The 18,069-nt window shown below is 33.2% G+C and overlaps 1 protein-coding gene and 1 pseudogene across 1 annotated transcript; both read right to left on the minus strand.

The window, feature by feature from the left end:
* Positions 1-6,397: 6,397 nt before the first annotated feature.
* On the minus strand, positions 6,398-7,441 carry LOC123678098 (three prime repair exonuclease 2-like). Its single transcript, XM_045614902.1, has 3 exons — positions 7,131-7,441; positions 6,767-7,076; positions 6,398-6,709 (listed from the first exon to the last, which is right to left on the minus strand). The coding sequence occupies exons 1-3, from the start codon at positions 7,351-7,353 to the stop codon at positions 6,520-6,522; spliced, it is 723 nt and encodes a 240-aa protein (XP_045470858.1). The 5' UTR covers positions 7,354-7,441; the 3' UTR covers positions 6,398-6,519.
* Positions 7,442-9,686: 2,245 nt separating this feature from the next.
* Positions 9,687-10,752, minus strand: LOC123678099 (annotated as a pseudogene).
* Positions 10,753-18,069: the final 7,317 nt, after the last annotated feature.

An 18,069-nucleotide genomic window follows, 5' to 3' on the forward strand; every position in this document is an offset into this window, starting at 1 on the left:
AAATTGGGTTTTTGAGTCGTTTCTATGGAAACGCAATAAATTAGCACATACTGTCAACGAAGGTCATTTTGATTTGAATCATGTCCATTACTTGAATTATTGAAATTTGTGCAGTTGTAGGAAAAGTATAGTGTGCAACATGTGGAGAAAGTCCTTTTCTCGCTCGTGTGTTTGCGGCACTCGCCTTTCAGGCTCGTGCCACAAACTTCCACACTCGCGAGAATAGTTGGACTTTCCCCACTTGTTGCACAATATACTATTATTACCAATTCGGTTGTTCATTACAGCTTACTAGCTGGATCTTTATAATATTATTAATAATTTGGAATTTCCTGAGGATTACTAGAGAGCTGTTTGAAATTTTTTCCTCGAAATCGATAGCAGATACGATAAAACTAAAGTGTGTTTTTTTTAGAGCTATAGAACTTCAAATTGCAATAAAACAACGATGGATTATTCGATTGACATGAATTTTATTTATCCGCAAGATAATCTTGTGGCATTACATTTTAAATATGATTTCTGGCATATGATCCCCACGGCTGGCTCGGATGTAGTCCAATTTTCGATTACTTTTTCTAACATTTGTGGCCGTATATCGGCAATAACACGGCGAATGTTGTCTTCCAAATGGTCAAGGGTTTGTGGCTTATCCGCATAGACCAATGACTTCACATAGCCCCACAGAAAGTAGTCTAGCGGTGTTAAATCACAAGATCTTGGAGGCCAATTCACAGGTCCAAAACGTGAAATTAGGCGGTCACCAAACGTGTCTTTCAATAAATCGATTGTGGCACGAGCTGTGTGACATGTTGCGCCGTCTTGTTGGAACCACAGTTCCTGGACATCATGGTTGTTCAATTCAGGAATGGAGAAGTAAGTAATCATGGCTCTATACCGATCATCATTGACGGTAACGTTCTGGCCATCATCGTTTTTGAAGAAGTACGGACCAATGATTCCACCAGCCCATAAATCGCACCAAACAGTCAGTTTTTCTGGATGTTACGGTGTTTCGACATACACTTGAAGATTAGCTTCACTCCAAATGCGGAAGTTTTGTTTGTTGACGTAGCCATTCAACCAGAAGTGCGCTTCATCGCTAAACAAAATAAAATGGACGTAGTGCGCGATACGTATTCCGCACAGAACCATTATTTCCGAAATAAAATTGCACTATTTGCAAGCGTTATTTAGGCGTGAGTCTATTTGTGATGAATTGCCAAACCAAACTGAGAATAAATCACTTGACAGCTGTTAAATCGGCCGCCATCTTGAACAGTAATGCCAACTTAAAATTATATACCTCGAAAAAAAACACCCGTTATGAAAGAACCGAAAATATCAACTTTTCTGAAATAGAAACATAAATTAAATCACTTTAAATCATAACAAAATAAAAAATAATAAAAAAATAAGTTTCTTGATATTGAGAAACCTCCAGACTTTGTTTGATTTAATTTCATTCCATTTCCATCCAGGATCTTAGACACATGAGGCATCTTGTAGATATGTCGCCTAACCTATTGCGGGTTTTTGTAACTGTCTTTTTTGTCTTTCCCTTTCCTCCAAATTAATATTGTATTTGCCGTTTTCCATTTGTTTGGATCCCCCAAGGAACTAGTTTAGTGATGTTGATAATACTCTATTTGACACGATAGAATTAAAATATAGAGCAAAACTGATAAATCAGTGAAAAAATTTTGAAAATCCATCAATAAATGACTGAGAAATAGATTATTTAAATTTACGTATTTTAGCGCGGAACGTCTTTGGTCTGTGACGTCACGACACTTTCCTGTGATCGCTACACCATAAATTACGTTTAAATACTTAGCCGCGCCAAGGCTCTCGCGCCGTTTGTAGTTGTATAGTGTAGTTTTAATTCGAGTTTTGTTTTTATGTCCCCCTAATGGAAGAAGGCTTCGTGAAAGGATAAAGTGACAATTTGTCCAAAATAGATATATTCGCAGTGATGGAGTTTTTTTCTTCAAATCCGTCTTATGTCAGTGCTGAAATAAAAGGAGTTAAACTTTTCAAGTAAGTATCTACTTTTGAGATTGCTTCATCATGGTTCAACTTATAACGATGATTTATTTAAAAAACGTTTCATAAACAGTTTGTAGTTGAGTACTGGTTGTTGAAGTCTATCAATGGCAAAACATATTTATGTGAGGAGTAAAAAGTAAAAAGAGAAAAAAGTAATTTATATGTATGTATATAGTAAGTTATTTCAGCCATCGTGTAACGAACAAAACACGACACGAACGGCACAAGTGATTGTACACCAATGAATTCGTAAACAATCTGCGAATACCAGTCGTCTAGTGTGTGACGTCATGCCACTTACACGTACTATGAAATTATTCTTCCAAGCGCAACTTCAAAGTCCCATAACTTTTTCATTTCTAGAGATATTTCAATGATTCTTCCTCATTTTTGTTTCATTTTTCTAAATTTTTAGAATTAATCCTTAACAAAATATGACATTTAGTCCATTCCCTATTGCGGATTGAAGTGATGAGAGATGAAAAATCACAAGGACGATATTCGTCAAAATAGCGAATCGCCAACTAGGCCCGTACCGCCTCCAAGAGGAAGTTCCGGTCCGAGGCCCTGACGGCAATCCGGTATCGGGTATCCGCGCGCATATCCGGTTACAGTCCGGGCCCGCCCCCTCGGTCTGCCGCTCCAGGAAATGTAAACGATAATCCGGGGTCTGCCATCCGACGCAGAAATTGAATATGTCGTGACTTGCCGGCTTTCAGCTACAAGCAAGTCCACCCCTGGTAAACTAAAAGACCTCATTTAAATTTTAGGGCAGTATTTTAAGAGGTCCTTACTACAGTTTATCATATCAATTATTCTACAAATTATATCAAGTAGTTTAAAATTTATACCACTAAAATGGATTTCCAGTGACGTCATTTAGGAGGCCGTATCTCTGTAGGGAGGGCCGTAGGAAAAATGATGGGAACTTGTCATCTTATTTTTTATGTTTTATCCGAATCCAAGAGATTTCCCACATTTTCCCGGACAGCCAGTGTAATAATTTACATAAGAAAGTATAATTCCAACACGTTCAACAAGGTAAGAATTTTTGGATCTTCTCTTGGCCAAGAGCGTTTAAAATTTTTCCTACTAGCTTTTCGAAAGTATTACTTTTCACGTTGACGTTTGGAAAGTAAAGGGCGTTTTTTTCGAGGTATGTAACTTTAAGTTGGCATAACTGTTCGAGATGACGACCGATTTAACAGCTGTCAAGTGATTTAGTCTCAGTTTGGTTTGGCAATTCATCATGAATAGACTCATGCCTGAACAATGCTTGCAAATAGTGGAAAATGAGATTGCCATTGTTCCCGATTTTCATAAGCGAATTTTGTTTAGCGATGGAGCGCACTTCTGGTTGAATGGCTACGTCAACAAGAAAAACTGCCGCATTTGGAGTGAAGCTAATCCTCAAGTGTACGTCGAAACACCGTTACATCCAGAAAAACTAACTGTTTGGTGCGCTTTATGAGCTGGTGGAATCATTGGTCCGTACTACTTCAAAATCGATGATGGCCAGAACGTTACAGTCAATGGTGATCGGTAAAGAGTCAAGATTACTAGGTTTTTCGTTCCTGAATTGAACAAACATGATGTCCAGGAGCTGTGGTTCCAACAAGATGGCGCAACATGTCACACAGCTCGTGCCACAATCGATTTATTGAAGGACACGTTTGGTGATCGCCTGATTTCACGTTTTGGACCTGTGAATTGGCCTCCAAGATTTTGTGATTTAACACCGCTAGACTACTTTCTGTGGGGCTATGTAAAGTCATTGCTCTATGCGGATAAGCCACAAACCCTTGACCATTTGGAAGACAACATTCGCCGTGTTATTGCCGATAAACGGCCACAAATGTTGGAAAAAGTCATCGAAAATTGGAAGTCCAGATTGGACTACATCCGAGCCAGCCGTCATATCCCAGAAATCATATTTGAAATGTAATGCCACAAGATTATCTTGCGGATAAATAAAATTCATGTCAATCGATGAATCCATCGTTGTTTTATTGCAATTTAAAGTTCTATAGCTCTAAAAAAAACACCCTTCACAATAAGTTTAATGAAAAAAAGTGTTTTTTGCAAGGTTCCTTCTCATTTCATCATTTTTTTATTAATGTGTCATTACACAATAAAACTGCTAAAAATCAAGTAGCTTGATATGATTTAAGTACTCGATAAATAAATACTAGATTTGACTTGAGATTCCAAAAACACTACTTGACTTGAAATCAAGTCAAGCTCAACCAAGTAGCTTGAAAATCCAAGCCGTGAATCACTAGTTTCAAATATGAGCTTGAATGACCTGAAGAAGAATACAGTAATATTTCGTAGCAGCAGTCATTAGTGGGATTTTAGATCTTGATTAAAGGATACTTTGTGAAAATTTTTGTGATCCTAAAATTCGAGAGTGATCTGAATTCTTCAAAACAGAATGCTTACTTAAATGAAGTATCTTAATATCATCAGAGCTGTGCCAAAGCTCAGTAATTTGTGATCAAATTGTAGGAGTTGATGAAGTGAGATTATTCCAATAACTTCATTTTCAAACTAAGTTGGCTTTTACTTCAATTCTAAAATTTGATTCGTGACAATATAGCAAATATTCATTTCTCAGGATTTTTCAACAGAGTTGAATTTAGCCAAAGTGACCAATTTTTTTAATTTCATAGATAATTTTTTTTAAACTAAAAACTCGAAAAATTGTACGAAAATATATGAGGAATGCTTTTATTTTTCAAAATGGTCAAATATTCTTTTCTCTAATTCTGTGGTTATTCCGTTCATTCTTCCACATCTTGTAGAACAAAATCGTGCGAGAATATATCAGGAACGCACTGTTTTCATGGTTATATTTTATTATTATATGTTGGTACTCCGAACTTTCCGCCACGGCTTTATCTGTCAATTCATCAATTTGCCTTAAAGAAATCAGTTCTGCCAACAGACATTTTTCGTTGCAAAAATCACTAAATGATATTTATGGAAATATTTCATTAATTTCAATAAGAATAAAATGAATTAGAGAAAATAATGTATAATACTCGTACAGAAGGCTGATTCTACCACTCGTTCATTCAAAAACTCGCCACTTCGTGGCTCGTTTTTGAATTTTGAACTCGTGGAAGAATATCAATGCCTCCTGCACTTGTATTATAAATAACTATTATGAGCCTTCAAATTACTTTTGAGTGTTGAGTTCTTAGAATTTCTGGTATTTTTATGGAATGTAATGGTCATAATGGAGAAACTTGAAGATTTTGATGAAATTTTGTGTTGGAAGAAGATTCATCATAAAAATGAAAAACTACATTCCGAAAATCATTTCCTTCGATAGAACCATTTGAGAGTTATAACTGATGGAAAATACCTATTTTATGGATTTTCAACAGCCTGCATCTTTTCAACAGAGCCAAAAAGGAAAAAACGGTATAGAAAAAAAAGTTTCTTTCGACCTCTAGAATCTACAGTTAAAATATATGTACAAATCAAAGACTGGCCCTGTATAGTATCGTGGATGACACTGGGAGAATCATTTTTGCCTTATTAATATTAGGTACCACGTTTTCGAAGCATATGAGCGAGATACAGGGTGATCAACGTCATTTTTGAGCAATATTCTATTGAGTTCGGTCAGATTAGTATAACCTTTGATGTTACGATCTCTGGTCACATCAGTGTATTTTTGAGTGCTCAATTCAGAAAAGATGAGGAACTCTGAAAAAAATTTCAAAATTGCGGAAAACCTGCAGTGTTCGGGATTTTTTCTGTTTGCAAATTGAATTTCATTTTCTGAATGAACTTAATTTCCTAAAAATTTCTGTGGAATAAAAATTCAAACGAAACTTTTGAAATGTTTCACGATCATATTTTTTTTATATATATGATATATGAAAACACAATCGGAAAATATCAAACGGTTCCTTCATTGAAGCCATCCAAATTTCTCACATGATTAAAAAAAAATTTTTTGTTCGATTTATGAAAATTTTTTTTCACAGAAATTGAGTTAATTCAGAGAATGAAATTCAATTTCAATACCGAAAAAGAATACGTACATTGCAGGTTTTCAGACATTTCGAAATGATTTTTCGGAGTTCTTGACTTTTTTCAATTTAGACGAAAAAAAAAATAAAAAAGTGGAGATTTCGTTTGGCACAATGATGTCATAATTTTTATAACGATATTAAATTGCCTTCATCAAGTAGACTTATTTAACATTTATAATATTATTCATAATATTTTACTGAACTTGGTTGCAATTTCAATCAATAAACAATAATTTCGGTTTTATTAACTGAAATAATTGTTAATTAAAAAAAGGTATTGTATTGATTTTGAATGAAAGTGGATGCAAAAAATTTATTCCTTTGACAATTATTTACATTATCTACCTGCATTATATCTAAAATAATTTTTTGGAATATGTTCTCACACATTGAGGATTTCCTGAAATATTCAAAGACCTATTTATGTACGAGATCCCATAGGAGAAATATCATTGAATAATTTGGCATTATTATTAGCCCATCTTATAAAGTCATCACCATATTTTGATGCACAGTGTATCAAGCACTTAACATCCCCTTCAGCTTGGTGAGAATTTTCGGGTTCCATTGAAAACAATCGTTCATAAATCTTCTGTAATTTGAAACTTGTCCTGGAAATTGAAAAAATATTAGAATTAATGTAATTCTAATTTATTTTGAAAATAAACCTCTCAGTTTTCACTTTTTTAGGAGCAGGACTATTTACTTCTTCTTCGATATTTGCTCCTACTTTAGTTGGGTGTGAGGAATTATTATGCAAATCTTTGAAGCATTTAAGAGAATCTATGCACAGGATCTCTTCCAAAAATTTTCCTTCAACATTATTTATTTCAGCTCTCAATATAGGATAATCAAATGAACCACCATTGTGAGCCACCAGGCAAATGGGTTTCTTATGCAAATTGAGAAATTTTTCGATGGTTTCGACAACATTTGAAGAAAATGAGGATTGGTGTTTCAATAAATGTTTGGATAAACCTAAAATCGTATCATTGTTGATATTCATCTAATTAATAATAAATTTCAACTCACCAGACAATTCAGCTGCAGTTAGTGTGATGGATTTACATGGGTTTAAGCACAGAGTAATTTTGTTGACTACTCTAGGAAAATGTCCAGAAGAAAGATGCTCGCTTTGCACAATGGAAATACTTAATTCGGTGATTTTTGTGGTGTAATTTTCCAAATGAGGGAGTCCAGTTGTTTCTAGGTCAAGGAAAGCAAAATTGTAGATAGGTTCACGTTCTACGGACATTTCAGTATTTCACATCAATTGCCCACTGAATTGTAGAATAAGAGAATCAATCACAAGCAAGGAAGTTCTCACACTAATCATTGTAATGCAATAAACCGCATTTATATAAAATCACAAGGAGATATTATTTACTCATGATATCTTTAGGTTATCATGTTTGATATTTGTCACATTTTTTATTTTCAACATAAAGTTTTAGGTATTCACAAGTTTAAGTTTCACACGACGAATCAACCCAGTGCCTGCCTATAAAATCTCCTACCTTGGTTGCAATGTAACGGAAGACGATGAAATAAGATGTATTGTGAAAGCCCGCTCCAGCTTCAACAATATGAGATCTTTCCAGTGTAACGACAACCTGAACCAGAAAATTCACCAAAGAATTTCAAAGTGTTAAAGAGAGAGTATTTATGCATGACAACGGTTTTAGGATATCATGTTTGATAGTTATCGAATGATGATTTATCATCCTGCTCCAGCTTCAACAATATGAGATCCCCCCAGTGTAATGACAATTCGAACCTGAAAATCCGTCAAAGTATTTCAAATTGTTTATAAAGCTGCTTGGACAGCGATACAATTGTTGAATTAATTAAAGATCGGTGAAAATTAAAAAGTGTTTGCTGATATTAATTTTTGTCAAATTAAATTGAAAGAAAGTGCACAACTCAAATGGATGCAAAATACCCAATAAGAGTTCAGTATGCATAACATCTGAAAGATGAAAATAAATCGAATATCGTATTTGGTTGTCCTAGTAGTTAATTTGAAAACAGAAAATCGTAAAAGAGCTCATTTGCGGACCCATGTTCATATGATATTTTTCAATTATTTCGATATCTTAAATCAGCTCGAAAAATATTGAAACTTAGTTTTTTAACACCTGGTATATTGATCATAGTGAATATCATATTTCTTAGCAGAAAGTCCTAGACCTTATAGTTTTGTAGTTATGACTTATTGTGATTTTGTTTCAGATTTTGGATCACATCACCCCGGATTCATTTTTATATTGATAGTCGTGAAACTTTTTCTATTCTATTCTCTATCAAGTATTCACGTGTCAAAATATTTAATGTTAAAAGGGAAAATAATAAAACGTGGAAATATTTTGCATTGTTATATTCTTTTAATAATAACACCTAACCAGTTATAAATTGAATGAACCTATTTGCTATCAGCAATCAATTGATATCCACAACAGGCTCCTCATCATTGAGCAATGTAGGTATAGTGAAGGCATCTTAGTCTATGTTAGCTACCCCTCTTTCTAAAATCCTAGTAACATGGTGCAGTAGGTTGGTTTCTTTCGTCAAACTCAGGCAAGATTTCTGGAAATCTATTATCTAAGGTTAATGTTGATCTGATCGTTCCTTACATTAGACCTTAGATGCTAAAGGTGTCTCATATTGAAGGGTATCGATGAAGGTTACTTAACTGTCAGAATAACAGTGGTTTTATTTAGAACGATTTGATAGATCGAGGAGTCAAAGCTCCAGTAGGAATTGCAGGTCTTGGATGTTCTGAGATGTTTGGCCTTTGTTGTATTACAATACGTCAACCTCTTCTGCAGCATAGCCATTATCGAAAGATGGGTCAAGATCTTCTACAAGTGATTCAATGGTCTAAGGATTGATAGGAGGTTATTTTGAAGAATCTGGTGGTATTGGCTGGTCATTATTTGGACACTTCTGTTCTAAGTTATCTATGTTGCGCTACTCGATATATACGGGGTGTCCCGTAAATTCGAGATATTTTTTTTTTGAAAATAATGAATTTTGCCCCTTTCAATAGTTTTGCCCTTACGGTTGGTCCAATTTTTCATCTTTCTGGTTAATTTTTTCAGTTAAATATTGCTGAAGAATGATTTTAACGTTTACATTAAAAACATCCTCCGAAAATTTTAAAGGGGGGCTATGAGAAATATTTTTATTGGAAATTTTGGTAGTGGATTATTTTGTTCATGAAGTTTAGCCCATCGTAGTGAAAAAAATGTACCGAGCTACTGCTGCACATTACATCAATAAATTGTCTATTTTATAGTGATTTCAAAGAGGTATCACACAAGTCATTTGTTATTCATAGAAAAAAGATATGGCTGCTTTTATCCAAATGGGTACGTTTCTGACAAAATCAAGTTATTCAATTCTGTTAAGAAATCTTCGATGTTGCATTACTTAGTGAACAATGGCAATTGTTTACGTGCGAAAATGTTACTCGCATAATTATCCACCTCAACGAAATTCAATTTTGCCGGCAAATTTTGGAAAACAGCATGCAGATCCAAATTTTTTTAATAAGATCATTTGGAGCGACGAGTCTGCCTGTACCTGTTAGTTTAAAGAAGTTTATTGTTTCAATGTTGAATTGAAGAGAATACAAAAATCTTATTTGATAAGTATTTTTCACCTATATTATAAGTACCTAAAACTATTTTAATAATTGAATTCTCAAACATTAATGATTTTGAGGTGGTTAGATTTGCTGAAATATTCAAAGATCCATTTATGTAAGAGGTTCCATAGGAGAGATATCATTAAATAATTTGGCATTATTATTAGCCCATCTTATAAAGTCATCCCCATATTTTGACGCACAGTGTATTGAACACTTCACATCCCCTTCAGCATGGTGCGGATTTTCGGATTTTTTTGAAAACAATCGTTCATAAATATCCTGTAATTTGAAACTTGGCCTGAAAAAAATATTGAGTTAATTTTATAAATTCACCGTTTTTCAAAAATAAATGCAGATTTCATAGGAATTTACCTGAATGAATCATAATCATCATTTTGCATTGACGAATTATAATGCAGATCTTTGTAGCATTCAAGGGAATCTATGCAGAGGATATCGTTCGAAAATTTTCCCCCAACATTGTTTATTTCAGCTCTCAATATAGGATAATCAAATGAATCACCATTGTGAGCCACCAGGCAAATGGGATTCTTATGCAAATTGAGAAATTTTTCGATGGTTTCGACAACATTTGAAGAAAATTAGGATTGGTGTTTCAATAAATGTTTGGATAAACCTAAAATCGTATCATTGTTGATATTCATCTAATTAATAATAGATTTAAACTCACCAGTCATTTCAGCTGCAGTTAGTGTGATGGATTTACATGGGTTTAAGCACAGAGTAATTTTGTTGACTACTCTAGGAAAATGTCCAGAAGAAAGATGCTCGCTTTGCACAATGGAAATACTTAATTCGGTGATTTTTGTAGTGTTATTTTCCAATTCAGGTAGCCCAGTTGTTTCCAGCTCAAGGAAAGCAAAATTGTAGATAGGTTCATGTTTTACGGACATTTCAATATTTTACATCAATTGCCCTCTGAATTGTAGAATAAGAGAATCAATCACAAGCAAGGAAGTTCTCACACTAATCATTGTAATGCAATAAACCGCATTTATATAAAATCACAAGGAGAGATTATTTACTTATGATGTCTTTAGGTTATCATGTTTGATATTTGTCACATTTTTTATTTTCAACATGAAGCTTTAGGTATTCACAAGTTTAAGTTTCACACGACGAATCAACCCAGTGCCTGCCTATATAATCTCTTGGTTACAATGACGATGAAATAAGATGTCGTATTGAAAGCGCCCGCTCCAGCTTCAACAATATGAGATCACTCCAGTGTTACGACAAACCGAACCTAAAAATCCGCCAAAGAATTTAAAATGCAAATTGTTTCACTTTGCAATGTGATCTATTCTTTATAGAGCTACTTAGACAGCGATACAATTGTTGAATTAATTAAAGATCTGTGAAAATTAAAAAGTGTTTGCTGATATTTATTTTTGTCAAATTAAATTGAAAGGAAGTGAACAACTCAAATGGATGCAAAATACCCAATAAGAGTTCAGTATGCATAACATCCGAAAGATGAAAATAAATTGAATATCGTATTTGGTTGTCCTAGTAGTTAATTTGAAAACAGAAAATCGTAAAAGAGCTCATTTGCGGACCCATGTTCATATGATATTTTTCAATTATTTCAATATCTTAAATCAGCTCGAAAAATATTGAAACTTAGTTTTTTAACACCTGGTATATTGATCATAGTGAATATCATATTTCTTAGCAGAAAGTCCTAGCCCTTAAAGTTTTGTAGTTATGACTTATTGTGATTTTGTTTCAGATTTTGGATCACATCACCCCAGATTCATTTTTTTATATTGATAGTTATGGAACTTCTTCTATTCTATTTCATTCTCTATCATATATTCACGTGTCAAAATATTTAACGTTAAAAGGAAAATAATAAAACATGGAAATATTTTGCATTGTTCTATTCTTTTAATAATAACACCTAACCAGTAATAAATTGAATGATCCTATTTGCTATCAGCAATAAATTGATATCCACAACAGGCTCTTCATCATTGAGCAATGTAGGTATAGTGAAGGCATCTTAGTCTATGTTAGCTATCCCTCTTTCTAAAATCCTAGTAACATGGTGCAGTAGGTTGGTTTCTTTCGTCAAACTCAGGCAAGGTTTCTGGAAATCTATTATCTAAGGTTAATGTTGATCTGATCGTTCCTTACATTAGACCTTAGATGCTGAAGATGTCTCATATTGAATGAAGGGTACCGATGAAAGCTATAAGGTTACGTAACTGTCAGAATAACAGTGGTTCTATTTAGAACGATCTGATAGATCGACGAGTCAAAGCTCCAGTAGGAATTGCAGGTCTTACATGTTCTGAGATGTTTGGCTTTTGTTCTATTACAACACGTCAACCTCTTCTGCAGCATAGCCATTATCGAAAGATGGGTCAAGATCTTCTACAAGTGATTCAATGGTCTAAGGATTGATAGGAGGTTATTTTGAAGAATCTGGTGGTATTGGCTGGTCATTATTTGGACACTTCCGTTCCAAGTTATGTATGTTGCGCTACTCGATATATATTAAGGATGTATACCTTTTTGTCAATTTAGACAAAATAGTGTTTAATTAAAAGATATATCAAATAGTGAAGGTTTTCTTTCGAATAATGATGTCAAAATTTTCATAATTATATTAAATTGCCTTCATCAAGTAAACTTATTCAACATTTATAATATTATCCCTAATTTGTTACTAAACTTTTTTCGATGCAATATTAATCAACAAACAATGATTTCAGTATTCACTGAACTCTTTGTTGATTTGAGAAGTTTATTGTTTCAATGTTGAATTAAAGAGGATACAAAAATCTTATTTAATAAGTATTTTTCACCCATATTATAAGTATCTAAAACTATTTTAATAATTGAATTCTCAAACATTAATGATTTTGAGGTGGTTAGATTTGCTGAAATATTCAAAGATCCATTTATGTAAGAGGTTCCATAGGAGAGATATCATTAAATAATTTGGCATTATTATTAGCCCATCTTATAAAGTCATCCCCATATTTTGACGCACAGTGTATTGAACACTTCACATCCCCTTCAGCATGGTGCGGATTTTCGGATTTTTTTGAAAACAATCGTTCATAAATATCCTGTAATTTGAAACTTGGCCTGAAAAAAATATTGAGTTAATTTTATAAATTCACCGTTTTTCAAAAATAAATGCAGATTTCATAGGAATTTACCTGAATGAATCATAATCATCATTTTGCATTGACGAATTATAATGCAGATCTTTGTAGCATTCAAGGGAATCTATGCAGAGGATATCGTTCGAAAATTTTCCCCCAACATTGTTTATTTCAGCTCTCAATATAGGATAATCAAATGAATCACCATTGTGAGCCACCAGGCAAATGGGATTCTTATGCAAATTGAGAAATTTTTCGATGGTTTCGACAACATTTGAAGAAAATGAGGATTGGTGTTTCAATAAATGTTTGGATAAACCTAAAATCGTATCATTGTTGATATTCATCTAATTAATAATAGATTTAAACTCACCAGTCATTTCAGCTGCAGTTGGTGTGATGGATTTACATGGGTTTAAGCACAGAGTAATTTTGTTGACTACTCTAGGAAAATGTCCAGAAGAAAGATGCTCGCTTTGCACAATGGAAATACTTAATTCGGTGATTTTTGTAGTGTTATTTTCCAATTCAGGTAGCCCAGTTGTTTCCAGCTCAAGGAAAGCAAAATTGTAGATAGGTTCATGTTTTACGGACATTTCAATATTTTACATCAATTGCCCTCTGAATTGTAGAATAAGAGAATCAATCACAAGCAAGGAAGTTCTCACACTAATCATTGTAATGCAATAAACCGCATTTATATAAAATCACAAGGAGAGATTATTTACTTATGATATCTTTAGGTTATCATGTTTGATATTTGTCACATTTTTTATTTTCAACATGAAGCTTTAGGTATTCACAAGTTTAAGTTTCACACGACGAATCAACCCAGTGCCTGCCTATATAATCTCTTGGTTACAATGACGATGAAATAAGATGTCGTATTGAAAGCGCCCGCTCCAGCTTCAACAATATGAGATCACTCCAGTGTTACGACAAACCGAACCTAAAAATCCGCCAAAGAATTTAAAATGCAAATTGTTTCACTTTGCAATGTGATCTATTCTTTATAGAGCTACTTAGACAGCGATACAATTGTTGAATTAATTAAAGATCTGTGAAAATTAAAAAGTGTTTGCTGATATTTATTTTTGTCAAATTAAATTGAAAGGAAGTGAACAACTCAAATGGATGCAAAATACCCAATAAGAGTTCAGTATGCATAACATCCGAAAGATGAAAATAAATTGAATATCGTATTTGGTTGTCCTAGTAGTTAATTTGAAAACAGAAAATCGTAAAAGAGCTCATTTGCGGACCCATGTTCATATGATATGTCCAATTATTTTGATATCTTAAATCAGCTCGAAAAATATTGAAACTTAGTTTTTTAACACCTGGTATATTGATCATAGTGAATATCATATTTCTTAGCAGAAAGTCCTAGACCTTATAGTTTTGTAGTTATGACTTATTGTGATTTTGTTTCAGATTTTGGATCACATCACCCCAGATTCATTTTTTATATTGATAATCATGAAACTTTTTCAATTCTATTCTATTCTCTATCATATATTCACGTGTCGAAATATTCAACGTTCAAAATAATAAATCAGTGAATATTTTGCATTGTAATATTCTTGTAATAATAACATCTAACCAGTAATGAATTGAATGAACCTATTTGCTATCAGCAATCAATTGATATCCACAACAGGCTCCTCATCAATGTATTCAAAATACCCAATAAGTGTTCAGTATAGATAACATCCGAAAAATGAAAATAAATCGAATATCGTATTTGGTTGCGATAGTAGTCAATTTGAAAACAAAAAATCGTAAAATGGTTTTATTCAGGATTTTTACTCATTTTGATATTTATAATCAGCTCCCAAAATATTGAAATTTTGGTTTTTAACATCCAGTATATAGATTATAATGAATATCATATTTTTTACCAGTGAAAGTCCTAGCCCTCATGATTTTGGAGTTATGAGTTTTTGTAATTTTGTTTCAGATCTTCCCAGATCCATTTATTATATTGATAGTCATTATGGAACTTTTTTTTTCTTTCGTGGGAAGGCGCTAATCAATCTCCAATTCAATAAGGAAGGAAGGAAATAAAATAAATATATCTTCCAGCATATTGTAGAATGACAAGCATTTAACGATCTCCTATTCATACCAAATTTTTATTCAGTGGTACCAAGTTGAACTAAACAATTGATGCATAAAACTACAGAACATCTCCTTCCACGAGAACAAACGAAAAAATTTGCCGCTTGATCTAGGTTAAAAAAAAAGAAAGTTGTGCCCGTGAGAGTGAATTGAAAAAGACATGATCCAATAGAGGCCAAACAATGAAATTGCAACTCTTCAGACGTACAATAATAATGGTCTAAATGACTATCCTGATCCCCTCCCTTCTCGTCATACTCCATTGGACAAAAGATTTATAATTCAAGGGTGCGACAATGTGGAACTGTCTTGAAACTGTGAGATAAACGACCTCACTAACTAGGGATCATTGTGATTCCTATTGCTACCGCGGATAGTGATTAGTTCACTTTCCATTATTGGGGAAATTATTGGGGAATCACCCCATTTTGATGGGCAATTCCTTGTAGTCTCCCTCATTGACAATAATAAATAGGTTACGATTATTCCATGGAATAGGGATGCTGCCTATATTTTGAAATTGCTTTTAATTTGTATACAGAGTGGCCACTTTTTTAATGGGATTGTATTGGTAACTTTAAAACCAAAAGAGTTAGAAGGTCGGTCGAATGGAGAAAAAGTTGCATGCATAGAAGCATTGTCAAGCAGTCCAAACAATCGAGATTATCGGGGCCGGTAAGTAAATTTTGTATTTTTAATTTTTCTTTTTTTCCCACTTTATTTCAAATATTATCAAAAAATTTTACAGGAATTTTTTATTCGACACTAAATTATCCTCAATTCGACGTAATCAGATTTCGTATCCAACTTTTCCTACTCTCTGGGCCACCCTCAACCTCATTTTTTTAAATACGGATCTGCATATTTTATGATACTTTTCGAAATAACTTCTAACGCTGAATTCAACGATATATCATACAATGTCATTCAAAGTTGATTTTCAGGTGATTTTGACTGTTATCCAAATTTACTGGTGTGTATGTAAGAAAAAACAAGTCTATCAACGATATCAATGTTCTGAACCAAATTCAATTGAACCCAGAAAAAAAATCGAGAACTGTGACCAGTGAATGGAATTTATCAAAAACGACTGTTAATAAAATAGTCAAGAGACTCGAATACAATGATTTTAAATTCGAATACCAAGCCTTGCAAAAATTATATCGTAATGATATCAAAATAAAGTTCGATTCAGTAATTTGTTTGAACGGAACAAATGACAAATCCAACAATAATGATTCCTCAAACAAGCAAATGTATAAGAAGTATGGGTTCCAGAACCGTGAAGTGCATTTTACCAAATGGTGGACATTTCGAAGACTTAATTCATTAATTTTCATTTACTTTCGAATACTCATTTGATTTTTCTTTCATTAAATGATACTTTCGTTAAATAATTATGAATTGAAATATGTAAATAATTATTACTGGTTTTTGTCTTTGATTCTGATATGTTCCATTTAGTTCAAGATGAGTAAGTTGATTTTCTCATCGAAATGTATTGCATGTTGTTAATTAAACTAAAGATACCTAAATGTAATACAGATCCGACCCAAAGAAAATTGGGTAAGGGTCAAAATCCCCTGAAAATCTACTTTGAATGATATTGTATGATATATCGTTGAATTCAGCGTTAGAAGTTATTTCGAAAAGTGTCATAAAATATGCAGGTCCGTATTGAAAAAAATGAGGTTGAGGGTGGCCCAGTGAGTACGAAACGTTGGATACGAAATCTGATTACGTCAAATTGAGGATAATTTACTGTCGAATAAAAAATTCCTGTAACATTTTTTGATAATATTTGAAATAAATTGGGAAAAAAAGAAAAATCAAAATGACAAAATTTACATTTCTTATGATATCTCAATAACCGGCCCTGATAATCTCGATTTGTTTGAACTGCTTGATAATGCTTCTATGCATGCAACTTTTTCTCCATTCGACCGACCTTCTAACTCTTATGGTTTAAAAGTTACCAATACAATCCCATTAAAAAAGTGGCCACTCTGTATAAGCTCCATATAAACACGAAAAATATATTTTCACTAGTAATACCACTAGACTCTAGAGGTCAAATCATTTCCGGAAATTTTTTCGAGCTCATAAATATTTTTTCATGCAAATTCGAGGGAACTTCTGTTTCTGTTAAGAAAATCCTATTTTAACATTTGAAATTTCGGAATAAAATGAACAAAACAATGAACTTCTATCCCCCTCTCGAAAGCAGCAAAAACAAATTCATCATGAGTATATTTTGTCCTCAATCAATAAGATATTATCTTACAGACAAGATCTAATTTGCTGAAGAATGTTGAGCCAAACTGAAGTTACAGGCATTTCAATCAGTCAGATTTCTCCCTTTCCCCTACCCTTATTTGATGTCGTAAAATCGAAACTGATAATTCAGAAACATAAAGAATTTTCCAAGGATTACAGTGATGATATTTTTTTTTCAACTTTATCTGAAACATTTTCGAGTAAAATTCATTTTTCTACTCGACGATAGCTAATACGCTCCCTAGCGGTAGAGGTATGAACTTCAAAACAATTTCCAGTGTGTTTTCTTGTACAGTGCATCCCATTTTGGGTGAGACAGCCAGGTTTCTCGCTAGTTATTTAAGATAGAGCCTTGCGGTTTTCACGTTCCTGTCCTACTTTTTCGTGAAACTCAAGTTGTTCTAATCAGATTTTGCATAACTGTTTCCGTTCAAGAGATACAGGGCGATTTTGGAAATTGATACTTTTCGGACCCCTCCTTTATCTCCGAAGTTAGTAGAAATAATGCTGAGGTAAAAACTACATCTGAATCAGAATTCTGCGTAGAATCCGGTGGCGTACTCAATTTTTTTTTCAGGGCATGGTTTTGAAGATTCAACACAAACTTATATTTTTTTTAATGGAACACCCTGTATATTATTACTTCGTTGGATTCGTATTTTTTTTCTTTCAGAATGATGTATGATACTATGTAGATAGGACGTTCAGAAATATAAAGAAACACTAAAACATCAAATAATGATGGTTTTTTTGTTAATGGGTAATGGATTTCCCATATAAA

The sequence above is a fragment of the Harmonia axyridis genome, chromosome 4 (genome assembly GCF_914767665.1).
Source record: "Harmonia axyridis chromosome 4, icHarAxyr1.1, whole genome shotgun sequence".
NCBI classification, from domain to species: domain Eukaryota; kingdom Metazoa; phylum Arthropoda; class Insecta; order Coleoptera; family Coccinellidae; genus Harmonia; species Harmonia axyridis.

Bases quoted from the DNA above. Each gene is read 5' to 3' on its own strand.
- LOC123678098 (XM_045614902.1), bottom strand. From the start codon at position 7,353: ATGTCCGTAGAACGTGAACCTATCTACAATTTTGCTTTCCTTGACCTA. The intron at 7,077-7,130 runs GTGAGTTGAAAT...ATACGATTTTAG, and splicing joins AACTGCAGCTGAATTGTCTG to GTTTATCCAAACATTTATTG. The intron at 6,710-6,766 runs GTTTATTTTCAA...TTCAATTTCCAG, and splicing joins AAAAAAGTGAAAACTGAGAG to GACAAGTTTCAAATTACAGA.